Raw genomic sequence first — 25,073 nt, forward strand, 5'->3', positions numbered from 1 at the left:
TTTCAGACTACCTTGCAAGCACAATAAGTATTTGTAAATGTAATTTTTTTTACCATATAGTCTCATTCTCACTCTTGATTAATGCATAATAATGACTTATTAATGACTTGTAAAGTGTCTATAGATGAATTGATAACATATCTGTAAAGTATTTATTAGTCATCTAGACGTAGACTTTTGTTATAAAGTGGTACCAATAGATTTATATTTATTTGACTGCAGCTAGAATTCTCTGTTTGGTGAATTATTTAGAAAATACAGAAGTTGTGCTCTGAAGCAGCCCTGGTGCCGATCAGTTCTTGGCCAAGCCTGAGTGAGCAGCAGCCCCAGCCTGGCCTCTCATGTGAAAATTTTCTGGCTCCGCCACTGGACCTGAGGTCAGATTCATGGCCGGACATTCTCCTTCAGGATTTTCTGGTAGAGAGCAAAATTCCTGGTTTCATCAACTCAGATAAGGGAGCAGTAAAGCAGCATCACTGTTACCACCAGTGTGTTTGGATGGTTGATATGACATTATTTTTCTAAAAATGTAAGTTTTATGCCAACTCTAGCAGGATGGACACCTATATAAAAACTAACTTTTGTCTTGTCAGTTCAGAGAATAATTTTCCAAAGGTCTCAGGGATCACCATGTTGCTTGTTTTTTGTTACTGTTATCTGCCACAGACTGACATAAGAGCCCTCTGAGAAAATTGATTTGAATAGATCATTTAACTAAATAACTGAAATCCTGTTTTTTTTTTAAATCAAATTCCATCTCCAAAATTTAAGTGTGGACCATACGCAGAAGAAATCTGTAAGGGGATAATGCTTTTTTCATGGCTCTCTAAGTCCATGCATATGTAAGATTTTATCTATTTGGAGTCCCTCTCCGAACAAACACACACACACACACCCACCCCCGCACGCAGAAAGACACACAAAGCCAGCTGTGACGAGAGATGCCTCCGGGAATCGAATAAAAATGAAAGGAGAGCAAGGGAGATGTGAGGAGAGAGAGAGAAAAAATAAATCGAGGGAGGAGAAAAGCCCATGTGGCGGAGCGGAGGGAGATTCTCAACTACACTGAAATCATCACATCTCTCCCTCCCTCCACCTTTCCTTCCACCACAAGCTTTCTATTGAGGATCTCTGTTTCTTCCCCCCGTCCATCATCAACCTCATCCCACCCTGTCTTCTGCATCCCCTGCCTTCCTACCTCTTCTCTATTTCTCTCCCCCCGCCCCATCACAGCTTTCACTCTTTCGTATTATCCCTCTCTGTATTCCACCTCCCTCGCCCTCTCTCTGTCACTGTCGGAGAGCTGCAGGCAGACGAGGCGGCATGCACTAATGTTGCTATATTTGACAAGGCACGCGCACACCCTCTTCTGCCACATGCACGGCTGCACACTCATATGAGAAAGAGGAAGGGGAGGCGAGGGCACCGGGGCTTTAAGACGCACTGGATGCGGTCTGACTGCTGGAATCACAAACATAGCGAAACACGGAGAGGGGGTAATGCATGACGCCAGCAAACCAATCGTGTTTTTGCTCTTTATCTCTCTCTCTTTCTCTCTCAGACACACGCTCACGCCTCTCAGACACACGGCAGCACACGAGCCAGGGAGCGGGACGGCGTTGGACGTATCATTCATACAGAGAAAAGATCAGAAGGAAAGGATTAACTCCCTCCAGTCTTCTCCCTCTAAGGATCTTATCCCCTCTTCCCTCCTCGTGTTCCTCTAAGCCTATCCTTTTTTACCTCATTTTTTTTGTCTTTTTAACAATCCCTCCTTTTAAGAAAGAAAAAACAATCTTTTCTTTTTTACACAATTCATTTGTGGGCTGAGAGAAGCAGACAAGACACAATCACAATCTTTACCCTGCGGATTGATTTAGCTGAAGCAGTGACGGGGTTTTTTCTTCGATGTTTTGTCCTGTGAGACATTTTTTGATCATTTGTTTTTCAATCAAATATCTTTGGATTAATGGCTGACAGCAGCAAGCTGTAAGGCTGGTGCCAACTGAGGTATCTGGTAAAAAGGTAAGTCCAGAGATGGTGCTAGTTATGCTTGCCACACTAAAAAACACACAAACAAACAAAAAAAAACCCCCCACATAATCTCAATATATTTACAGATCATTGTAAGGTGAACTGCAGGCTATTTAGTCAGTTGTAATGGTCGGTAACTGATGGTGGGCACAGAATTCACAAACCAAGAGAACACCAGCAGGAATGTTTGATTTAGGGGGGAAATCCTGCAGATGTTAACAGGGGAAGAAACACCTAGAAACTAGTAAGGGGGAAAAAAAATAAAAAAAAATTATTTGCTTTTCAACCAACTTTTCTATAAAACAACTATAAGGTTTCTCCAAAATTGTTTGTGTACTTCTGCAAGAAGTCCTGGTGCAGACCTTTAAGAGTGATGCAAGTATTTTTTGTATATTAATAAGTAATATAAAAAAAACTCCATATAGGTCCAGCCACAGTTCCTAGCCAGCTTAGTCATTAAAGTGAAACTCATTCACTTCCTATGTCATGTTTTCTACAGTTTAACTGGTGCAAAAAGAAGAAAAAATTGCTACTCTCATGTATACTGCAACCCAAGCAGCGGACCCTCAAGTATTTTTCTTAAATTATTTTAAGGAACCATGAAAGTACCATTGACTTTTTGTTAGATATTATACATTAGTAATATTGCAGTCTTTTTAAGTCTGACCTTCATATTGCATTATGTAATTTTAATCCATTTAAAACCCTTTGACTTCCGCTATTAAATGATGCTGATTTTCAGTCTGAGGCTATAGAGTAAAGAGCTGCAGCTGTTTTGTTTTTTAACCTGCTCTTTTTACACTTATCAGTTCTAACAGTGATTCAGAAGGTGTGATGTAAAAGTGATTAACTCGATGGAGCTGCATTGTAATTATATGATGATGCAGTGAGCGTGGGGCCTCGCCTGTCTAATGTCCCTGAGGCTTTTGTGTCTCTCTATTTTGTCTGACTCTCTGTCAAGTAACACAGACACATCCTGACATAATTCCAGGGAAAACAATTAAGATCGCTGAGTGATTATATGGGTAGTGCAGTAATTTGGCATGTCTAATAAGCAACAAGGCTGCCACTTCAAACCAACTGGATGGCTTTAGTGAAAACACCCGTAAAATCCTCGCAAGCATTTCAGCTGGAATCGGTTTAATGACGTTTGATGCAATCAACCAAACTGCTGCGCGCGACAATATTTTGTTCAAAATTACTGCGCCTGGAAAACCTCACCAATATTCATTCTAGTTTAAACTGACAACACAGCATGTATGCAAAATACTTTATACAGTGCTTTGTGAAAGTCTTCAACTGTTTTCACATTTTGACTCTTTAAAACCATAATTGTCAAAGTAGTGCCTAAGAATGTAAGTTTATAAAATATTTATAAATAATCTGAGAGATGTTATACATTTGTATTTAAAAAAATACTTAAATTACCTTTTTTCTGTTGTTACAGCTGAGAAGCTACTGTATTTGAACATCTACAGACACTCTCTTCTACATAACATAACTCACATGTCATATTGGACAGAGAGCACATGTGATTCACAATTGGCTTTTTAGGTCTGGACTTTGACTGGGTCATTCTAAGAGTTAAGTAAGTTTGATCTAAATTAGGAGTCTTCAACTCCAGTCCTCGAGAGCTACTGTCCTGCAGCTTTTAAGTGCTTCTTTGCTCTAACACACCTAAGCTTAAGAGTAAAGAGAACCGAATTCAAACGCACACCACACTTTTCAGTTTCTTATTCACGAAACACGGATCATTTCCCTCCATTTAAAGATTATTTGCTCCTACTTTGCGTTGATCTCCAACACCAAGCCTTAATAAATTACATTAAAGTTTGTAGTTAGAATATGAAAAAATTTAGAGCAGTTCAGGATGTATGAATACTTACAGTTAAACAAAGCCATAAATAATAAAATGGTTGCAGCATGGTCTGTTACACTCAGCAATAAAGAAATGTATAAAACACCCTTGAGATATTGCAGTTGTTCACAATCCGACCAATCACAGATGATGGTAAAATATATGTGCAAATTCCTGCAGCATGTAGCTGTCAACACATAAGCAGGTCTATTTATCACTATGCTAGCACGCGTTGGGGTGTGTAGGGGTGTGTGTGTGTGTGTGAACGCCATGTTGCAAAGTCTCTCAGTTCGCCTGTGTAAGAAATGCATTAAAAATTGATTTAGGAAGCTTGGCTGCACCTCGCTGCCTTTGTTAGCAACAAACATTGTAGCACACAGCAAGACGGGCATTAATGAGAACATTTTGTTGTAACTATATCACTAATTTCTATAGTTTGAGTGTTTTGTAAAGTGAGTCAACAGTGGAGCTCAAAGCGGATGATCTGATGCATTTATTTCAAAAGCTACTTGCTCAGGGGACCCACTTTGACACATCCACACACAGACGTTCTTCCACACCTAGATAATTATTCCCTTGTGCTCATTTGGAGGCTCGTAGGGCAGCATTCCAGTCATATTGATTAAAATCTATTAGTCAGGCCACGTATATTTGTCAGATGGAGGATTAAAAATCTGTAAAAATGGGCTTAAGTGGGCTGACAGAAATCCACACAAATAAGCACAAACGCATACATACTCCGCAGAAGGATGAAACACTGATTTTAGTAGTTATAGAAATCCCCGTTTGTTGCAGAATTCATCCAGTTATTTGCTAAATAACTAAAGCAAATTAGGACTGTAACGATTCCTGGATGAATCGAGTAGCTCGATTATTAAAATTCCTCGAGGAAAATTTATTTGCCTCGAAGCTTCGTCAAATTATGTTGTATTATTTAGCGCATCGTGTTCTGGTCAGATCATGATTTGTGTTGGGCAGAAACTCTCACGTGTATGAGTTGTTAAGTGCTATCAGCATAACATCGAATTTTCCGGGTTTTCATCGTTTTTTGGGGGGACACATTAACATTTTTAAATTGCCGCGATGCTTTGAGTATGACGGCGCTTCTCCTACCTCGATAGTGGGTAGGAGTGCTGTAGGCAATGCGAGCTATGATGCTAGGGGGTTTAAATGTGTATGGTTGATTTATAAATATATATATTTTACTAAAATATTATTTTACAACAGCCCTAAAGCAAATACATGACATTATTTTTGGTCACTTTTTCAAACACTGACAATCATAAACTGCCTATTTACAGGATAAAACAAAATAAAAAAAGTTTTTTAACAAAAAAGGAGAGACAGTAAAGGTGTTACATGAGTCCCCAACATGCCGGTGCCCTCCCATTTATTTACACAGTGTGTACACTAAAAACGTCCATGTGTAGATTTTGCCTGCCCTCATGTTCAGGTGAAATGGATTAAAAAAAAGCCTTCTGGGCGTGCCCTGGTGGCGTAGGGGTTAGCGCGACCCGTATTTGGAGGCCTTGAGTCCTCGACGCGGCCGTTGCGGGTTCGACTCCCGGACCCGACGACATTTGCCGCATGTCTTCCCCCCCCTCCTTCCCCGTTTTCTGTCAGCCTACTGTGATATAAGGGACACTAGAGCCCACAAAAAGATCCCCTGGAGGGGTAATAAAAAAAAAAAAAGAAAAAAAAAGCCTTCTGAGAATCGCCTGGCTCACCACCACATTGCCCATTCATTTAGACAGGAGTTGATGGCTGCTGAGGTAACCTGCAACTGGGGCTGTGTAATTGATTCAATTTGTATTTTTTTGTCCTCTCCAAATTTTGCAATTGATGAAAAAACATATGTTTTTTTTGCCACATTCTTCTTTGCAAGTTGTGTTTATAAATAATGTGCTGCCTTTACAGTACCCACATAGATGACGCGACTAGATTTCCCCTCACCCCATACTTAAACAGCCCTGCTTACAACATAGAAATGATTCTCTTTTCAATTTGGAATGAAAGTAAAACCCTTTTTGGTAAATATTTCAGCACACAGGGTGGTTCAGACTTCACAGCAAGCTCCTTAAATGTTAAAAGTGCCTCAAACATTTACTCTAGACAATGTCACCGGCGCAGGAGGAAATCCTGGTAATTCAGTCCTTTTGCAGAGTTGAGGTGAGCAGAGCTAAAAATGCTGACTTTGCAAAAAGGCATAAACTCTGCAGCAAAATACTGTTCTAATATGGGACCATAACCTTCTCTTGTAAAAGGCCCTCACACTGAGCAACAGATAAATCAGTTCACTGTGTACTGGCAAGTGATATTTAGAGGAAACTTTATGACACTCGAAGGCATGAGATGAGTAAGGATTATAAAAGTTTGGTCTGCTTGTAAAAAATGATGGACGGTCTTTGTCTTGACATAAAACATGTAGCAGAGTTGATCCACCACAACAAAGGCGGCACAATTTATGGCAGCAATTTAGAAAAGCTCTAAGCCTAAGTGAAAGATAAAAAGGAAAACAGCGAAAAAAATCTTTTTATCAGAGTTCTTCACTTGCTCTGTCATGGAACGGTGGTGTTGAGGTTGTGAGGCAGACACAGATGACCCAGGTGAGATGAATAATGGTTGTTTTAATGAGAAATAAATATCAAAAACAGTCCAAAACAAGTCCAGTAACACAGGCAGCACGACTGAGCGGAAGCCAGGGCTCAACGCCGGTAGCAACTGATTACGACTCGACACACGAAAGACTGAGCGCACATTAGACGAGGACCCGACAAAGACACAGACACACAGGTGACACTAAATACACAGGGGGGTAATCAGGGAATGAGAAACACCTGGGAGTAATCGAGGGGAAGAACAGGACAACACAGAGACACAGAAAACTCGAAATAAACACACAGAAAAACACGGAACATGACATGCTCACAACATGACTCGGTGTAAGAACTTTATCACAAAATGTTTCTCAGGATAGAAATCAGAGAAAATGTTTTCAAACAATCTCAGCCTTTGCTAACATTTGATCTAACTGGCTGGGAATGGACCTGCATGATGGCGGAGGTGATAGTACGGTTGCCACTACTACAAAGTCCTGGGTTTGAATCTTGGGCTGCATGGAGTTTGCATGTTGTCCCTGTGCATGTATGGATTCTCTCTGGGTATTCTTTCTCCCACAGTCCAAAAGCACTACTGTTAGGTCAAATGCTCTTCCTTTTATCCATGTTACCTGTTGACTTTTTCAAAGCAGGTGCAAATTGTTTGGGGAAAATCAAATCAAACAAATGACCAAAAGTATGCAACGACGAAAACGCAAAACGACCAGCAACTACTGCCGACAATGGCGACAAAACATTTTAAAAAATAGCCAGTTACAAAAAAATGTCCAACTGTTTTCGTTAAAGATAAAAAAAATATGTATACATCACCCGTAAGTTTATCTCTTTGCCAGGTTTTGACAAAGACTGTTGTGGTCTTTGCTTTGAACCAGTAATGTGAAGCAATAGTATCGCTTAATTCTGCTACTGATAATGATGTTTGGACACATTGCTGCCCCCTAAAGTTCAGCTGCAGCAACTGAAAATGGTTTTTGTGTCTAAAGTTCAAACCTCCTGCCGTGGCTTAATCAAATTTATTCACCACTTCATAAATTTACCTGCATTTGACAAGTACCGGGTGCTCAGTACCACCTGTGGTCAGAATCAAGGACAGCAACAAAATATCCCAGAACCAACTGCATTCACTGCGTTGCACTAATTAGATCAGGGACACCAAAAAACCTCAAGGAATCGCCTACAAATACGTTATGTACAGGACTGCAGTGCTAAGCCCATGCAGCCTAAAAGGAAACAATTTTGTCTTCAATTAAAGATGGTAATTTCTCAAAATTCTTCCTTTTCTTATCATCGCTACGGCGCTCATTTACAAAGAATAACTACATTTCCCAGCGGAGCTTAGCTAATGTGACTTTAATCACATGGAGGAAATCTATCTGCGGAGCTTCCTTGATTCATGCCTCTGTTACTTCGCTGAGAAAAGGAAAGGAGATTCAGAGTGAGAACTAGAAAGAACACTGGGAGAGAAAACAATGACGACTGAAGGTTTAACAGATGGAATAAATGTTGGAGAAACGTGAAAGCTTAATACAACAACAGGAAATAGGGGCTAATACTTAGCTGCAAAGTGTCTGGCAGGGGCTATTAATAGTTATTTCACCACAATTAGCTGCAGTAAGGGTTGAACACAACAATCCACAGTGACACAAACTCAAGATTAAAAGATTCAAGAGGTTGTGGAGAGGAATGTTAATGCCCTCCTTGTTTACCCCCTTGCACTTATTTTTACTTCCCGTCTCCTGCTGGGATTTCCTGCCTCATCTTTTTCCAAATCCTTTCATCAGCGAGCTGTTTTCCACACTCAGTCATCTCTCTGACTTCACCTGTTCTCGTTCTCTCTCCTCTTCCTCAATTTCCATATTTAACCATCTGTAAATGACCTGTTGATACTACTGACAGACAGATGAATGTTACTCACGGAAGTGACTGCTTGACAGTCAGCTGCACTCTCACTGACCTCCGGTTCACCTTAATACAGTTTATCACACCATTTTCTCTTTCCTATCTTGCTGTTTAATGTGCTGCAGGTGGAGATTTACATAATTATGGTGCACAGCACAAGCCCCAAATACACATTATTTTCTTGTCAACGCTATGGGAAGATGAGCCCCAAAGAAAAACACGGCATGCTTTCAAGTTTTCCCCACAAACATATTAATTTGATTAGTCCCGCATTTCACACGCCTCTGATTGGATTTCATGCTAGTTGGGAAAAAGGCAGCATTTGAAAATTGCACTGGTTGGCCCATAGGCTTTGAGTCAACAGTTGTGTCATATTAAGGTGCAGACCAGCCTTTCATACCAAGGAGTTATTACACCTTATAACACGACAATAACAAGAAAACTTTCTTTTGTCAGGCTAAAGTTCAACCTTATTGAAGAGTCAAAACCTCAATGTCCTCCAGAGACTATAATATGTGATTTTATTGCGAGAACAAAACGTATTCTGAAATTCCAAGTGTTTTAAACACATCTGCTTACATTTATGATGGTAGAAAAAAGTTGATGCCTCCGTTTTACCACAGTTTTCCAACAGTCAACTTTCTCTTAATCTCTCTTAACATCCCTGCTCACCTTATTTGCTGGTATAACCACATCTAGCCTCTTGCCTGTGGCTTAAAGTCATGTCATGTCTTTTTCCACCTCAGGGAAACACAAAATTATGGACTACTTATTAAAGATCACTAAAAACTCTCAGTCTTTAAAAAGTCAAGCTTAATTAAAAAATGCTTCAGTGACATTTAATTTAAAGAGATTGGTAGGGGTGCCAATAACTGTCCCACTGATGATTTTGTTAAAAAAACTATTTCTCAATGTGGGAGCTACTTCCTGACTGATTAAATACACTCATATTACAAGTTGAATGTTCATTAACTTGTCAGTGCGAGATTATGAATCTAAAATATAACATTCATTTATTTTAAGCGTACATCTTTGCCAGAGGCGTTCAATAAATCTGTCCTAACCTGTATATGAAATGCTGTTTGAATTACCATTTATTTTTCTGGGAGCCTTTGTTTCTGTGCCCTACGTTTCCGCCGTCATACCCCACGACTCTCACACAGCAGCGGGTGGTGCGCTGTTTTTGTTAAGACAAATTGATTGCTTGAACTACTAAAAACACATTTATTATTCATGCCTCAAAGTTTCTGGCGCGTTCCTGCCTGACACCTGCGTACACATCCACCTTCGTGCACACAAGCCATGAAAATTGCAGACTTACGGACACACAAATGCTCTTTAATGAATGCATATGCAAACTCACTCCTGTGTATTTTTTTCAAAGGTCACGCATCATATCACCAAATAATGTGGTATGACCTGGGTTAAGGACATGTTTGTCTCACTTGTCTTTTGTCTCCCTGTTCAGGTGACTTGCTGCAGCTTTTCCTCAGTCACTGTTCATGTGGGAGCTGCAGGCATGACGGCTTGACCCCTTCACTGCCCCACTCCTCTGGCAGAGGAAGGCCACACACTTCTGTGTCATGCCCCCCTACATCCACCCCCCTGGGGGCACTGGCCTCCCCCCAACCGGCGCTACCATCTTCTTGACCAGACGCGGTGAGTTGACAGAAAAAAAACCAAACAAACCTCCAAAAAGAAATACTCTGCTTCAATCCTACTCAACTCTGCTCTGCTGTGCTCCTAACTCCGCGAGGGAGCAGGAATACTGCCTGTTTTGACAGCTGCTAATGTTAGCATGCGCAGCGTGATCGGACTCACACATACACACAAACACAAAAGATGAAGGCTCTGACGGCACGTGCCAAAGTCTGTTGGTGAAATCCCAAAAGAGAGTATGTTTTAGTGCGGGCGGAAGTCTGTAGAAACAAAACAGCGGGAGGAAGAAGACGAAGATGGATCTGAACAGTTTTTTCCCCCTTCTTTCTTTTTTCTCCGCTAGCAAAGTAGAAAGCTGCAGCACAGACATTGCCTCTCTTTTCCGTCACTCATATTGTCTTTCTGTGGCTTAACCATGTGGGTTGTTGACAAGAAAAGCAGCCACTGTATTTCTGTGGTATGACTCTGTGACATAATCCTCCTCATGTGTCGGTGTTAAAGTTCCTGCTCTAAGCCCTTGACCCATACCCAACCTTTACAGCTTTTCTTCACTTGAACAGCCCATCTGCGCCTCAACTGTAACATAAGAACAGCTGAGCGTCAACATGGAAAACCGAGACTGAATGTTTCAGTAAACCACTCTCTGTTTCAGTTGACGCATTCCTCATGGCTTATTGTTATTATTACATGGTCACTTAAAGTGCCATAAAAACGTTTATTAGGGCACTTTTACATTTTATGATGTTACAACAGCAAATTTTAATGTTTTGGGATTTTACAGATCTTACAAGCTTAAAAAACGGATTCAAAATTGCTTCAAGGTACAAATCTAAAAATTGTGCCTTTGTATTACAGTCCTTTAAATCTAACACCTTAAATAAAACAAAGTCTTTAAGAAGTCACCAAATTAGTGCAGTTCCACTGTGTGCCTGCTGAAATGTAAGAATAAAGACAGTTATTCTGTGAAGTCCTCAACAGAACTGGATTGGAGGTCATAAACTAATATCCCAAGACCTTACAGTGCATACATGGATGGAGGTAAAGTAAATATAAATCAATACAGAGGGTCTTCCTATAGGAGGAAGACTTGAGACAGTTCTGAAAAATGACACATTAAAATTCAATTATATACATTCCTATGTGATTCTGGGTATAATACTGTACATTAGAGTCGAGTTCAGCTGGTTATGCAGTAGTAACCAGGAAACCCAGCCGACTGTATCGAGCCATTAACTTGTCAGCAATCCCACCTCCAGAATGAGCATCTTGCGACAGTGGACGGTTGATTACACTTAGTTGTTAACTTTTTAGCAATGCCTCATGCTGAGTGAGCGTGCTGCAACGGTTATAAGGAATAGCTCTCTTTTAAACAAGTAGAAAACTCCTGTAGCAGCCTGACTGACCTCGAGCTATTTTGCAAAGATTAACAGGTATAATTTCAAGCCTACAATCAGGAAGAGCTTGTAGAGAGATGTGTTAGAAAAAAAACTTACAGGAGTACTTGCAGTAAAAGGTGGTTCTATAAAGAGCTGATTCAGAGCAGCTAGACAGAAATGTTGATATTTCGGAATGGAAAAATACTGACTAAACCATGTTTCATTTCTACTTCCTCTTCACTACTTTGTATTGGTTTGGTCTATCCCAAAATGATATATTCAAGTTTGTGATTGTAACATGACAAATTTTTAAAAATTGTTTATCACTTTTCTTTCTTCCTTTGTCACTGCTCTCCTTTTTATTCATGTCTCCTCCCTGCCACTCTCCAGCAGACCTTAATCTTTCCTCTCTTTACTTATTTCATTCACACACATGTTGTAGATTAAACAATATGACTGAAAAATACTGCAGAGATTTTTAAATAATGGGCAAACACTGCGCTACTTTTTTACATCTGAAATTAGTTTGTGCTGTGCAAACTCATGCTGCTATCTGTGCAAAGCTATATAAATCTTAAACCAGAGAAAAAGGAACAAGAAAAACATGGATGGTCCTGGTAGAATTGTTGGATAAGTTTTGGATCTTCAAGAGGAGCCTTGCAAAGAAAACACCCCCACAAGCTGCTGTGGTAACACCAGGCACACTTAATAACAGGGCAACACTATCCATCAGAACCTCAGCACACCCACACAGATCATCTACATCAATACACACACCTCTCTGGTGGCTGCGGCAGAGGAAAATACGTTTTCTACTGGGAACCCCGGAGAAATGATCAAGAGCCTTTAATATGCCTTTCTGTAGTCCACAGTGTGTTGAAGTGAAACTCAGCAGTTCTTCTCAGCTATAGCATTTCATAGCATGGTAAAAGAGATTAAACTGACCCCGCTTTGAAATTGTTCTATAAGCTGTTGAGACATGCTGGTCTCACTTCCAACCAATAGCAAAGTTCCTGCTTGAATGCAAAATCGTTTTCAATCCAAATATTCTATGGGTATGAATAATTGTTCGTTTAATAGTAATTCTAATAAAGGGTAAATGTGAAACAGCACATACAAAAATATAAAATTAATATACTGGCTATAGATGTTGTTTGTGTTGTTGTATCTCTATTTGTCTGACTTACTGGAAGTGCTAGTAAACTGAACCAGTATTAAGGGAAAACGTTTCATCAGAAGTAGTTTTGTGACCATTCATTGTACTATGCCATTGAAGTGCAAGAGAAAGTATATACTTGGGTGATGGAGGTTTAAAGTGGATTTCAAATTAAGTCTTGGTCTTTGACATTACATTTGAACAGTCAATATGTAATTATTCTACTGTAAAGTAATGCTAAAATATCAAAAAATTTAAAAGGTGCAAAGTAAAAAAAGTGAAATTCAACAGCAGATTGGAGTAAACTGGAGGAAGACAAAAGAAAGTATGAGTGACAAAGAAAGGAAGCAGTCGGGGGAGCAGAGGAGGACAAATGGGAGATGTGAGATCAAAGAAATGGAAGAGAGACGGAAAGATGAAGGAGACAAATCTACAAATGACAGGGAGACCATATGGTGCCTTTAGGCTTTCACAATCCCAGCAGAGGGTATCAACACACAATTGTACACAGAAAGCACGGAATAATTCCTATCCACATGAATGAATATACATTGTATCTGTGTGCGTGTAAGTGTGTGGGTGTGTGTGTTTGCTTTTGGACACTTTTAACAGCCCCAAATAGAGCCCAATAGCTCGTTGCTTTTAGCGAAAACTGGGACAGAGACTGATGTTGTGTGAGTGAAAGCGGTTCAGAATTGGCTTTTAAACAGCAAATAATGCAGTCTGGGTTTGGAATACTTAGTTTGGAAAAACGCCAAATAATGACAGCATTAAGCTAAGTGCAGCTATAATGTAGTTTAGTGGGCAAAAAGTGCTTCATAAGGGTCAGAATAGAGAGATTACAGCAATTCATTTAACTGGCTTGTAGTACAGACATGGAAAACTAACTTCAAAGTTATAAATGTCAGGACACTTGAAGAAACTATCAGGTTGCTATATTGTGGGTGACGCTGTTGTTGGTGGTTCAGGCACAGTGTCAGCTTTATCAATAGCATTCAGTAATCCAGTTAACCTTATGCTAGGCTAAGTCCTTGCTGCTTTCCATTCCGCTGATGGCCATTTGTTTGGTCAGTAGAAGAAATAAGATGCTTTCTGGGTAATGACAATAGTCAGTTCCCTGAAATATTCAGTTTGCTTTATGATGCAGCAGTTTATCATCGTCTGTATTTGACAAATATGGTGGAGCTTTCACATGCTGCTTTGTGAGGCTCAGGAGGTGATTGGAAGGACAGCTTGTTTGCCAATAAGCCAAATCATGCAAAATTTAAGAACGCTTTCAGTTGACTTGTTTAAGCAAATTCAAGTTAATTTAATGAGATTAAAGTGTAATTTTGTGAACAGTAATTTTTGTCCAAGTACATTTTCCATCCCTTTTAAATGCACTCATATTGACTCGTTCTTTATGCAGTTTGTCATACATATTAGATTTTTTCTGCCCATGGCTTGTAATTCGGAATTTAATAAACAAAATAGTGGGAATTTAATTTTTCTCATTTGTACAACAGTGTGACCACTAGCTAAAGATTATGGGCTCTGGACCATAATCTGGGTGCAAGCAGGATACTAAATGTACATACACAGCAGCAGCTTCCCTTAAGTAGTTTGAGCAAGAATGTGCCAGGCAGAAAAACATGGCATTTTATCAAATAATAATACTGATGCAGGTTAATTGGCTAAGTGCTTAGACTCACAAACTCAAAGAATATAATTTATATTATAGCTCAGATGTACATCACTATGGCAACTGCAAAGGTGACAGAAATAAACTGTGACCCCACTATGTAATAATAAACACTAGCTGACAATGAGTTTGCTAGATTCAATTACAAATATGCTGTTCAAGTGTTCAAGATTCTGAAAAGACGAGTAAACCTATTTCTCAATAACAAATTACAGTACATATACATACTAAATATAGCTACAAAAATCACAGAGAAACATACAATGACAATATCAATCATGAATACCCCATATTTTCCTGACTTTTCTCCATCATTACAATAAATACTGGGAAAATATTTAACTCCCCTACTTCTCCAGACCTCTCCAGAATGCCACCCAATCAAAAGTCTTTAGCATTAAAATACAGTCTTTACAAAACAAATGTCTTATGTGTGAACTTAAGAATTCAGTCTTTGGTAGAGGATTAGCTTAATTAATTTAGTTTAGCAACACAGTTTGAAGAATCTGTGAGCAGCACAAGACATCAAATGTGTTCATAATTTTTTCATCAAGAGTGTCGAAGTCGAGTTCTGGGGAGCTACCACACCATCCTGCAACTTGTCGTTGCATCCCTTCTCCAACGCACCCGGTTTTAAATAAATGGCATGTTACCAGGCCTCTCCAGAGCTGAATGATGAGGGAATCCAGCAATTTGATTCAGGTGTGTTGGAGCAGAAATGCATCTAAAAGTGGTAGGATAGTAACTCTAGGACTCGACTTGGATATTGCAGTTTTACATAGTCTTAAAGTGTTCAAGCAATCACTTCTACAACTTTACACATATGATGTGTTGAATTTATCCAGCAAACATGGTTTCACGTTACACTCATCTTCGTCTTACTTTTTTCTCCTGTAATTAACACTAAAAAGTCACCACATATCAAACAATCTACAACCTCTATATCATGAGAACAAGCCCATCTGTCACAACAAATTGCTGGAAATAGCATGAATTTGAAGGAGACATGAGTATGTTCCCTGGCTAAAATAATAATACTGTCTCTCAGGTATAGGATTCATCAGAGGTGTAACTAAAATGGAAGACAGAGGGGATTAAAGTGGAGATATTGTGAATAAAAGAGAGAGAAAAACAAGAGGAAGCAGAGAGGGGAGTAGAAGAAAGAGAAGACAAAAATAGGTAAATATTCTTAATACTACCAATACATTTTTTTTATAAATGTACAAGAACAAGCTCTTATGTGCTCTTTCCTCCCATCACAATGTCAGCACAAGCAGAGAATAAACCCAAACACCCTGTCCCTGCTGCTTATTCTTAGATCCTGCATGTTTGTCAAAGTGTGTTTGGGTGTCTGCATGTGGGAGACAGTGATTTCCTGTGTTTAGGTAAGCAATTATACTCCTATTTTAAAAAGAGAGTCAGGACAAACAGTTCAGCATATGATGGAAACAACGTCATGTGGACTTAATGTCCAGGTTTGAAATCTAACGGCTTTCTCTCTTTTCTGCGTTCTCTCTGCATTTAATCTTATGGCTCTGCAGCTAGGGCTTCGTTCATGGCCATCTGCTTTTTATGCGTTTCTTTGAGCCAACAGACATTGTCAGCCCCACACCTTGGCTGCCTAAAATCCATGTAAGAAATCTATACACCTAAACTGACATACAGCATTAGTCAAAGACTCTTCCAGAAGGCACACCTTTAACTATTTCTAAAGGAAATCTGAGCTACAACTCCAAGAAAAGGTGGGGCTGAGGAAAATGTAGGCTATATTTCTCAGATTTCTAAAATGAATCTATACAAAAACTGAGTTTACTCATCCATAAATGAAGATTTAATCTAAAAAACTCAAAACAACAAAACAAATCAAGTTGTAATTTGAAACGCTTTTTCTTGGATCATACGAGGGACCAAAATAATATGTCAGGAAATGTAACCAGCACTGGGAGCCCCGGAGTTCAAATTTAAACTCAGAGCCGATGTGAAACATTGACGAGGGAAGAAATACAGACCAGTGAGTCCTCTGTGTGGAGGACAGCTGGTCATCCCCGTAACAAGATAGCAGTAAGTCTGCCACTTGCATGGAAAACAGCTTGTGCCTTGATAACATGCAACTGGGCTCAGTAACAGAAGTGCCCGTGGTGATGACATCATAGCAGGGTCCAGTGTCACCCAGAGGCCTCTGGATATAAACTTACAGACAGTTGAAGCTCTGAAGGTGTCAAAAGGCATTGTCGAAGAGAGACACTGTCAAACAAAATTAAGTCTGCCAGATAAAATGAATATAATGTGCTAAAGCTTTAAATTAATGTTTAGGTTTTAGCCAGAAGAGCAGGTTTTGTGATAGTGGTGCATATAGATGTAGCTGGTACACACCCACAGCACTGTGACTGGAGTAGTACTAGACACGTTATTCATGGCAGCATTTCATTTTTTGTAGACAATGGTTCTTACTGCAGTTCAGTTCAGTCCCAAAGTCTTAGAAATAGCTATAGGACTTTTCCTGAGGCTTGTTTCTCATTTTGTTAGAAAGCCCCATTAAGTGTTGAGATCTTTTATCATACTTCATGTTGTTCGACTTGTTCTATTTAAGCTATGTCTTTATTCTGCATATTTTTTTGTTTTTTTTTAAGTATATTTTTGAATAGAACCAGGATGGTTTGGATATGTTACTTGTTTTTTCCCTTGAACAAGTAAAACAGCAAAGGATGAAACCATTTTGAGTACAAATTATCTTAGTCAGATTATTAAAATTTGTTAGATGATCTTAAACATCTAAAGTATGACAAAAAGAGGAAAAAAACAGTTTAGGGCAAAGTACTTTGTAACAAAAATCTATCTTCTATTACATTGCGCCACTGACTGCAAACAATATCAACACTCACAATCATGACCAACTCACCCAAGGGTGATTATGAGAAGAAAAACAGATGCAATAAGAATTGGAGAAAATACAACTACTGACTGAACTACTGACAGAAAATCAAAATGTTCTCAACTATTAAGAAATGAATGCTAATAAGATGCAAGTGATAAAATCTGCAAGTGAGCCAAGGAGGCAGCATAAAGTCTCTGTGCCTGGAGTTTAGAGAGAGGATTTTATTTTTTAATATCACGCTTTGTGGATGCTTCACACGTGCACACGTAGTTGCACAAGCATATGCCCACTCACACATAAACAGAGAGATAAAAGTCGTGCCGATAAGCCATTGGCTGGAAACAAAGTCAACCAGTGTAACGAGACACTGAGGGAATACAGAGAAGTGCTGAGAGGCTTGAAGTGAAGGGGAATGAGAGATATAAAGAGAGTCTTCTGGGAGGCAGAGACGTGCAGAGTGAAGACAGCAACAGTCCGATTTAGCTTTATATAAACAGTAGGAAAAAAAGAAAGAGCAAATATTACCCAGATTTATGAAGGAAAATTAAATCAGAGGAGAGAAAGGGAAGAACAGAAGTCTAGAGTAGGCCAAAGTAAACAGGTCAAATTAAAAAAAGAAACGAATTGTAAGAGATGACTCACGTCAGCAGGAAAACAGCATGATGTGAAAAAGAGGGATTTCTCTTGCAAGGGTGCTTTTAACTTGAAACACAAACATGTTTCCTAAACAGTGGGCTTTGGTTGCGGTTCTTCTAGGCCTAGACATACAGTGTGTGGAAGAAGAAACAGTAAATGTAGAAACTAGTCTTGACATTTTGGTTCTTTTTGTTGTCTCAGCAATTTTTGCCCTTAATTGCGGACAAAGAGAAAACTGGGAAAATTATAGGCAAGACTGTTGCAAATCTGTAGAGATTAAGTCTAAGACTAAGCCCTCAAAGTTACAATAGTGAAGCCATCAAAGTATAATGCCGATGTATAAGAAAAGAATAAAGAACTAAAATGGAGGTTTTTCCACTGAGAAGTACTATCACAATTTCCAAAAAAGCAGATGTTTGAATTAATATTTCATTTTAAGAACTGAATAATGAGTTTATCAATGTCTCTGTTTTTTTTTCCAGTCTTCTATGTCCTGAGCCTCTTGGCCATGTTGCTTTTCCCAGCATCCTTGTGCCCTCCTCCTTGTCTCTGCTCCTCGGACACCCTTGTGGTTGACTGTGGGGAACGTGGACTTTCCTCCCTGCCTCCTATGCACCTCCTGCCTCCAGGGAGTCGCTCCCTGCTGCTAGCCAACAACAAGTTCGCCTCACTGGGAGCCTCATCCTTTGCTAACCTATCCTCTCTAGAGGTCTGCAGTCATTTGTTAATCATTTTCAGAACATATTTGCCTAATCTTTGAACATTACCTGTTTTGTTGTTGTTTATAATGGACAACAGGTTATTTTTTTAAACTACACACTAAAAACAACAGGATAGGAACTGAAACTTCATGGAAAGTCAAGTATTGAGTGACAAACAGAAAATATCTGCGCTCAGCTTAATTACATTTGACAAACTGGCTCAAGCTGCAATCTGTGCCTCAATGTTGGCCTGTTTACACATGGGATTTCTAAATGAGCCGAGTGGCTGGTCCACAGTGAAATTCATCCCACACAGTTGGCATGGCTCGGCTCGTTATCAATTAGCAAAGTTCTGATCTGTCTGCCATCTCCTATTTTGGCCCTTAATATGTCACAATCTAAGTTGGGCTACAGCTCTGAGGACAGTTTAAAAAAGATTGTCCTTGAAAACCGACACTAAATCTATTTCAAATACAGTACCGTGTTGTTGACTGAGTACACTGTTTGCAGATGACAGTATGATTTTTTTCAAAAAAGATTATATGACACTTGTGATCTTAATTTTACTCTTGGTTGGTAAAATAAAGAGAGAATTGTCTCAGGTCTTATTTGCTTGTTCCAGTGCACAAGCAAAGTGCAACTGGAATTGCACAAGCACGTTGTAAGAATGTGATTGGCTAAGATTGAAGCAGACAGAGTTATAAGTGTTTTTGTTGTTGGTTTTTTTTACTTCTTATTTTGTTTGTTTTATCTTTCTACTATAGACCTTTTTTGTGTCTGGAATAAATAGATGATTATGATGATAATAACAGACAAATCGAGCTGAACAACCATAGCAGACTGGACATTTGTGGTCCATGGCTTCCTTCCTAACTATTGTTTTTGTCAGAAATCTTATAAACATCTTAAACAAGTATAACACGAGAAACAAAACACTGATGAAGTACATTTCTGTGCATTTTAGGAGCTGAACCTTTCAAATAACTACCTGGATAATTTACCAGCCGGATTGTTTAGAGACATGTCCAACCTGACAAGACTGACTCTGCACAACAACTCACTAACAGTAATGGACAGAGAGCTCTTCCAGGTAGGCACTGGACATTGTACTGCATTATATTTTGTACATTCAAAGAATTGCTTAGGCACATGAAAAGATAACTGTAATCCAGCAAAAAAAAGAGAAAAAGTCAAGCATTAAATACTATCAAATGATCCAAAATATCTAAATTACCGTCAAAACAAAAGAAGCTTCTTCAGCATTTAGTTTACATTTTGTTTCTGCACTTTAATATATCTTTATCAATTCAGGCAAATATGATGACTTATGACGACAGAGGTATAAAGTACTGCTGGAGTAGCTGACACCACAATGGAAAAGATAAACTTCAAACAATGAAAGATCTGCTTTTGATGTCTCCATAGGGTTTAGGGAGTCTACAGAGTCTGGACTTGTCTTTGAATGGTCTGTCCACCATTCCCATAGGCTCTATGGATGAGCTGCAGCACCTCAGGTAAATATATAACACCTTGCATTATTTCCAAATGTCACAGACACTCACCTGCCTATTTTATCGGTACACCTTTCTAGTACCGGGTTTGACCCCTTTTGCCCTTTGAACTACTTCAGTTCTTTATGCCACAAATGCAGCATTAAGCAACTGGTGCAGATTTGTCAGCTGCAAATTAAGGATGTGAATTTCCCACTCCATCACACTTCATAGATGCTCTTCTTTGGACATCTTTGGAGAACAGTGAACTCATTGTCACGTTCAATGAAACAGTTTTAGATGATTTAAGCTTTGTGACGTAGTGTGTTATACTTCTGGAAGTAGCTATCAGAAGATAAGTACACTTTCGTCATAAAGGCATGAACAAACTAAGCAAAAATATTAATGTAGGCTGTAATGTTTACATGTCCAATTGGCACTAAGTGTGTCAAATTGTGTCCCTAACACTGCCAGAATATACCATTGATTTGAGGTAGTATGAATCCGTGTTTTCATGATGTCTACACCAAACCCTGACACCAGGGCTGGACTAGGATACAAATTGAAGTTGTGGGTGAAAATCCCAATAGATCACCTGTTTCTGACATTCTCAGGTGAACCCATCTGAAACTAATAACCATGCTATGTCCAAGTAAATTAATTCTGCTTTCAATCATATTATGATTCTGATTTGAACTTGGAACTTTTCGGAAAATAAAAAAATTTATTGAGCTGCAGTATTAGCCTAAATTCAGAGGTTTCTGATACAATAAACTTATTATCATTATTTTTGGTTTCTGTTTTGCAAGAACAAAGTCTGCTATTTTCTATACAGAAAATAATAATATTGTCCTAAGTAATTTTTTTTTCTGCCTATTCTTTCAAGGTGGCTCTCGCTGGCAGGCAACAGACTTCATGGTTTGGAGAGGGCAGCGTTTGAGCCACTGGTCAACCTGCAACACCTAGAACTGGGACAGAACCCTTGGGAATGCGACTGCAACCTTCGTGATTTCAAACACTGGATGGAGTGGCTGCTGTACCGAGGTGGATTTTTGATTATGTTACAACGACCGACCCTATTGCATTAAAGGAGGCAAAAGAATGCTAAAATACTGTTCTAAAATTAAGGAATACTCAAAAAGGAGACAGCTGGATGCTGTGAAAGACTTTGAATGCTTTGAGCTCTATTATTTGGCTACCCAGCTCTGTTAACGCACATTACAGCTCTCATTGTTTTTCTCCGTGCCTCTGCAGACTTTTAGCACATCAGATAACCAACAGCTGCTCTCGTGTGTAAAAATCTACATTCACCTCAATGCCTGGGGCCTCAGATGCCTTGCTAATGAAGTATTTCTTCTTTTTTTTTCTACTCCATTCTGCTCTCCTTTTGATTCTGCTCTCTTCTGTCTAACTGAGCTGCACTCTCGCTCAATTCAGCGCTCTTCCGACAAAGACGAACAGGAACGTGATAATTTAATAATCATGAGAGCAGCAGAGAAAATTACAAGAAGGCATTTCAAACTTGAACATGAAATCATGTGACTTTAGCCTCTAAAAAGGAGAAGTGATGCATAAAATGCATTCAGTGAAGCGGTGTTTATTTTTCAAGATGCTTCTTAAATTGCAAAGCATTTAAAGATAGAGGACTTGTTTCTGTGAGGCGTCCAGATTAATAAACAACTCAGACCTAAATAATCTTCTCTAATTTGATCCTGCAACTTGATCACAGCTCTTGCTTAACTTATTTGAGGTCACACTGGCTTTCTGACATGCGACCTTAAGATGGACACCAAGTTTGGAGGCTCAGGCGGAATTTAAAGATAACAAAAACTCAATCCTTGTGCTGTCTGTGGGAATTAGTGACTCAGATATTTCTTATTTTTCACACGGCACAGCTCTGCTGAAGCAAGGCATGTCATCTCATAAATTGCAGAAGGGCTTAGTTGAGCACAGCAAATACCGTGCCTGTATTAAGAGCTGTATGACTCATCTTGAGTTAGAACAGCCACCTCTCTGTTTCTTTTCCTTGCTTTTTTGTTAATCAGCATTGCTTCACATGTAAAGAGTAGTTTTTTTTTTAAAACAAACTCCTCTGTCTATTTCCTTCAGGGGGTAAGGTGGATGCATTGGAGTGCACACTACCAAAGGACCTGCGTGGGAGGGATATACGCGGCGTTCCGGTGGAGATGTTCAACTACTGCCTCCAACTTGAAGATGAGAATGGAGGAGGAGGGGGTGGTGACGGTGCTCGCTCTGGACAAGGAGGCGGCCCTCCATGCAGCAGGAGTGCTCTTATCCCAAGTGGGGCAACACCAGTTTCTGACAACAGCGGCAGCGCCGGTGTTGACTCCTCTTCATCCACAGGAGGCGGCGGAGGCGGCGAGGCCTCGTCGGATTGCAGCCGTGCCCGCTACCGACCCGTGAGCGTGCGCCGCGCCATCGGCACGGTGGTGATTGCTGGCGTGGTGTGCGGCATTGTTTGCATCATGATGGTGGCCGCCGCTGCTTACGGCTGCATCTACGCTTCTCTAATGGCCAAGTACCAGAGAGAGCTGAAGAAGAGGCAGCCGCTAATGGGGGACGGAGAGGCTGACGGGGAGGACAGGGAAGACAAACAAATCTCCTCTGTGGCCTAAAAAGAGAGATGGGACAGAGAGGAGCTGGCAAGTCAAAACGGGCGAAGGCTATAAGCGATGAAAATAAAAGGGCTCTAAGAGGAGAGAGATGGACAGGCTTGTTTTTCTACTCACGGACAATATTGTATCTCTCCCTCTGACTCTCATACTGACACCTCTTTCCCATTTTTTGTCTTCCTTTCCTCATCCTTAATCTATTTTTAACCTCCTCCAGTCTTGTCCTTCTCTCTAACATACTCTCCCACACACACAAACCTTATCTGTTCCCTGATTTTCTCTTCAATTTTGGGCCCATTCTCTGTCTGCAGTATTTCTTACCAATTATTCTTCCAAGTTGCCTGCCAACCACCTACTGCAACTAAATTTGCCATTATATTGGCAAGGAAAAACAAAAAAAAACAGATTTGGTATGTCCCTATACTATGAAACATATCATTTAAGATGTTATGAAGCACCCATGCTGCATGGTCAGTAAGTATTTGCAAACCTGGAGTGAGGATTCAGGGATTCACAGTATGCATGGTGTTAATTGGACCAATGTTGACACTGACTCGTAGATTCTGTGCCATCACCTGTCTTTTCCTCTTCAAACCCAGTGCTTACTTGGAAAAATCCGAATTCCAACACATTTAGTCCTCAGAGCAAATTTTAACAACAACCTTTAGTCTACAAGCTCTAAGAAATGACTGACACTAAGAAGCACATTTGGGATATTTATGCTAAAACAAAAAGAGGACTGGTAAGTTGCTTATGTATGCTGATGAGACCAAAGTCGTAGAGAAAAAAGATCTGGTGTGTGAAAATCCAAGAGAATATGTCAGCGACTACATCAACCTCCGTCCCTCTACCTGTAGCCACTGCTTCGATTGATCTTTCTGGACTAACAAAGATCAACAAGCAGAAACTACTACATAAGAAGCTCATTTGTCAAGACTAACCAGAAAATACAGTAGCATTTATCTGCAATTTTATGCTGATGAACTTGTCATATTCAGGAAAAAAAAGAGAGATGAAGCTTCTAAAAATGGTCTGGACAAATTAACATCTCAATCAGTAAAAGAAGTAGTAAAACTTCACTTGTGGATTAATCGTGAAAATTCCTGGGAAAAGGACAACAGATTTTATTCTCCGTTTACCCCCTCAAGGAGGTAAAGGTTTGTTACAGTGACATGGACAGCAACCTCAGAGAGCACTGTCCTCTGCTAAGGACTATGAAACGTAATCTATGAACTACAAATGTTGCCCTTCTGCACTTTATTTCTCTTATCAGATACCCTCTGGTCGTTCTCCCAGCCTCTTTCCTCCTGTACCTTTCAAAGACAGATAAATCACCCAGAGAGATTATAAGGAAAGGGATTATCAAAAGAAAGCTGCTATTTTACTCCCTCCTCCCGTTTTTCCATCTCCTCACCCATCTTTCTACCCAGTAATATTTGCGGAAGCTTTTTCCACACTGCTTAAGGATTTCATCTGTCCCTTTCAACAATCCCTTCCTTAAAACAATTTCTCTTTTTATTTACCAAGAAAGGTCTGCAATATGCAATGAAAATTGTCTCTCTGTTAGCAGGATTTGACAGGAACATAATTGTGTTTATATATACATGCATAGTATTCAGTTTGTTTGGAAACTGTTTCCATTATTTGATTAATTCCCCTGAAAGATTTATGTGAGCAATTATCTTAGGTGCACAGACAGTGATTTCAGCAGCATTTATTGCAACCCTGAAATAAATCTAAGCTCCCTCTCAATTTTTGATTGGCTTGGAATAAACCTATAATATTAACGTGCTTCTGATATCAGATTTTATTGCAGATATTATTATGCTAGTCTACTATGATGTGTTGGCCCAGAAATTCCAGAAATTTATCTGTTTTTTGGTTTCTTGTATGAACCCACAATGTATGTGTCCTTTGTTGTGTTGATGGATTCGGTTTTTTGATTTAGATTTTAATATCACTGCGATAGTTATTTGTTGTGTCCTTCCAACAGTTGCTAAAGTTTATGTAAGAAACTTAGAGTTTAAAGTGTCAGAATGGGCTTTATGCTGCCTTGTCTCTGTTATTTTGAATTAAATCTTAGGTTTTATAAATGACAAGACTTTTTTTTGCTATTTTAGCTGAACCTCCTTGTGTGCACCCATGAGAAGCATATAAATCATTCAGAAAAGCAATTAAAAAAATATATTTTATGTCATTTTTTAGCCATTTCTTCATTTTTGCCATCTTTTGTATGGTTTAACATCAGACTAAGAAGTAGACATTAAGTACAAGAGAGTGAATTTAAATTAAGTCACACTGAAACTTCATGTCCCTTTTCATAAGCCACCTAGAAGGCATAGTCCGTCTTTATTATAATTTGGCACACACGCAGAAGCAATAGCTTTTTAAACGGTTTAATTTTCAGGAAGATGACACATACAAAAGGGCACCACAACCCAAAAATAGTTGCAAAAT

At 39.4% G+C, this 25,073-nt stretch overlaps 2 protein-coding genes across 5 annotated transcripts in view; one reads left to right on the plus strand and one right to left on the minus strand.

Annotated features, from left to right (window-relative positions):
* LOC116736679 (voltage-dependent calcium channel subunit alpha-2/delta-4-like) overlaps positions 1 to 25,073 on the minus strand; it is a 65,665-nt gene that overhangs the window by 14,179 nt on the left and 26,413 nt on the right. The window lies entirely within an intron of this gene.
* lrtm2a (leucine rich repeat transmembrane protein 2a) lies at positions 1,247 to 24,797 on the plus strand. Its single transcript, XM_032589308.1, has 7 exons — positions 1,247 to 2,025; positions 9,878 to 10,068; positions 18,275 to 18,501; positions 19,458 to 19,583; positions 19,919 to 20,007; positions 20,870 to 21,027; positions 22,093 to 24,797. The coding sequence occupies exons 2-7, from the start codon at positions 9,993 to 9,995 to the stop codon at positions 22,617 to 22,619; spliced, it is 1,203 nt and encodes a 400-aa protein (XP_032445199.1). The 5' UTR covers positions 1,247 to 2,025; positions 9,878 to 9,992; the 3' UTR covers positions 22,620 to 24,797.

The sequence above is a fragment of the Xiphophorus hellerii genome, chromosome 17, assembly GCF_003331165.1.
Source record: "Xiphophorus hellerii strain 12219 chromosome 17, Xiphophorus_hellerii-4.1, whole genome shotgun sequence".
NCBI classification, from domain to species: domain Eukaryota; kingdom Metazoa; phylum Chordata; class Actinopteri; order Cyprinodontiformes; family Poeciliidae; genus Xiphophorus; species Xiphophorus hellerii.

What these genes read in the sequence shown, in the direction of transcription:
- lrtm2a (XM_032589308.1), top strand. Translation starts at nt 9,993, where the DNA reads ATGCCCCCCTACATCCACCCCCCTGGGGGCACTGGCCTCCCCCCAACC. An exon ending in CTAACCTATCCTCTCTAGAG is followed by an intron (nt 18,502 to 19,457) that starts GTCTGCAGTCAT and finishes TGTGCATTTTAG; the next exon opens with GAGCTGAACCTTTCAAATAA. An exon ending in TGGACAGAGAGCTCTTCCAG is followed by an intron (nt 19,584 to 19,918) that starts GTAGGCACTGGA and finishes ATGTCTCCATAG; the next exon opens with GGTTTAGGGAGTCTACAGAG.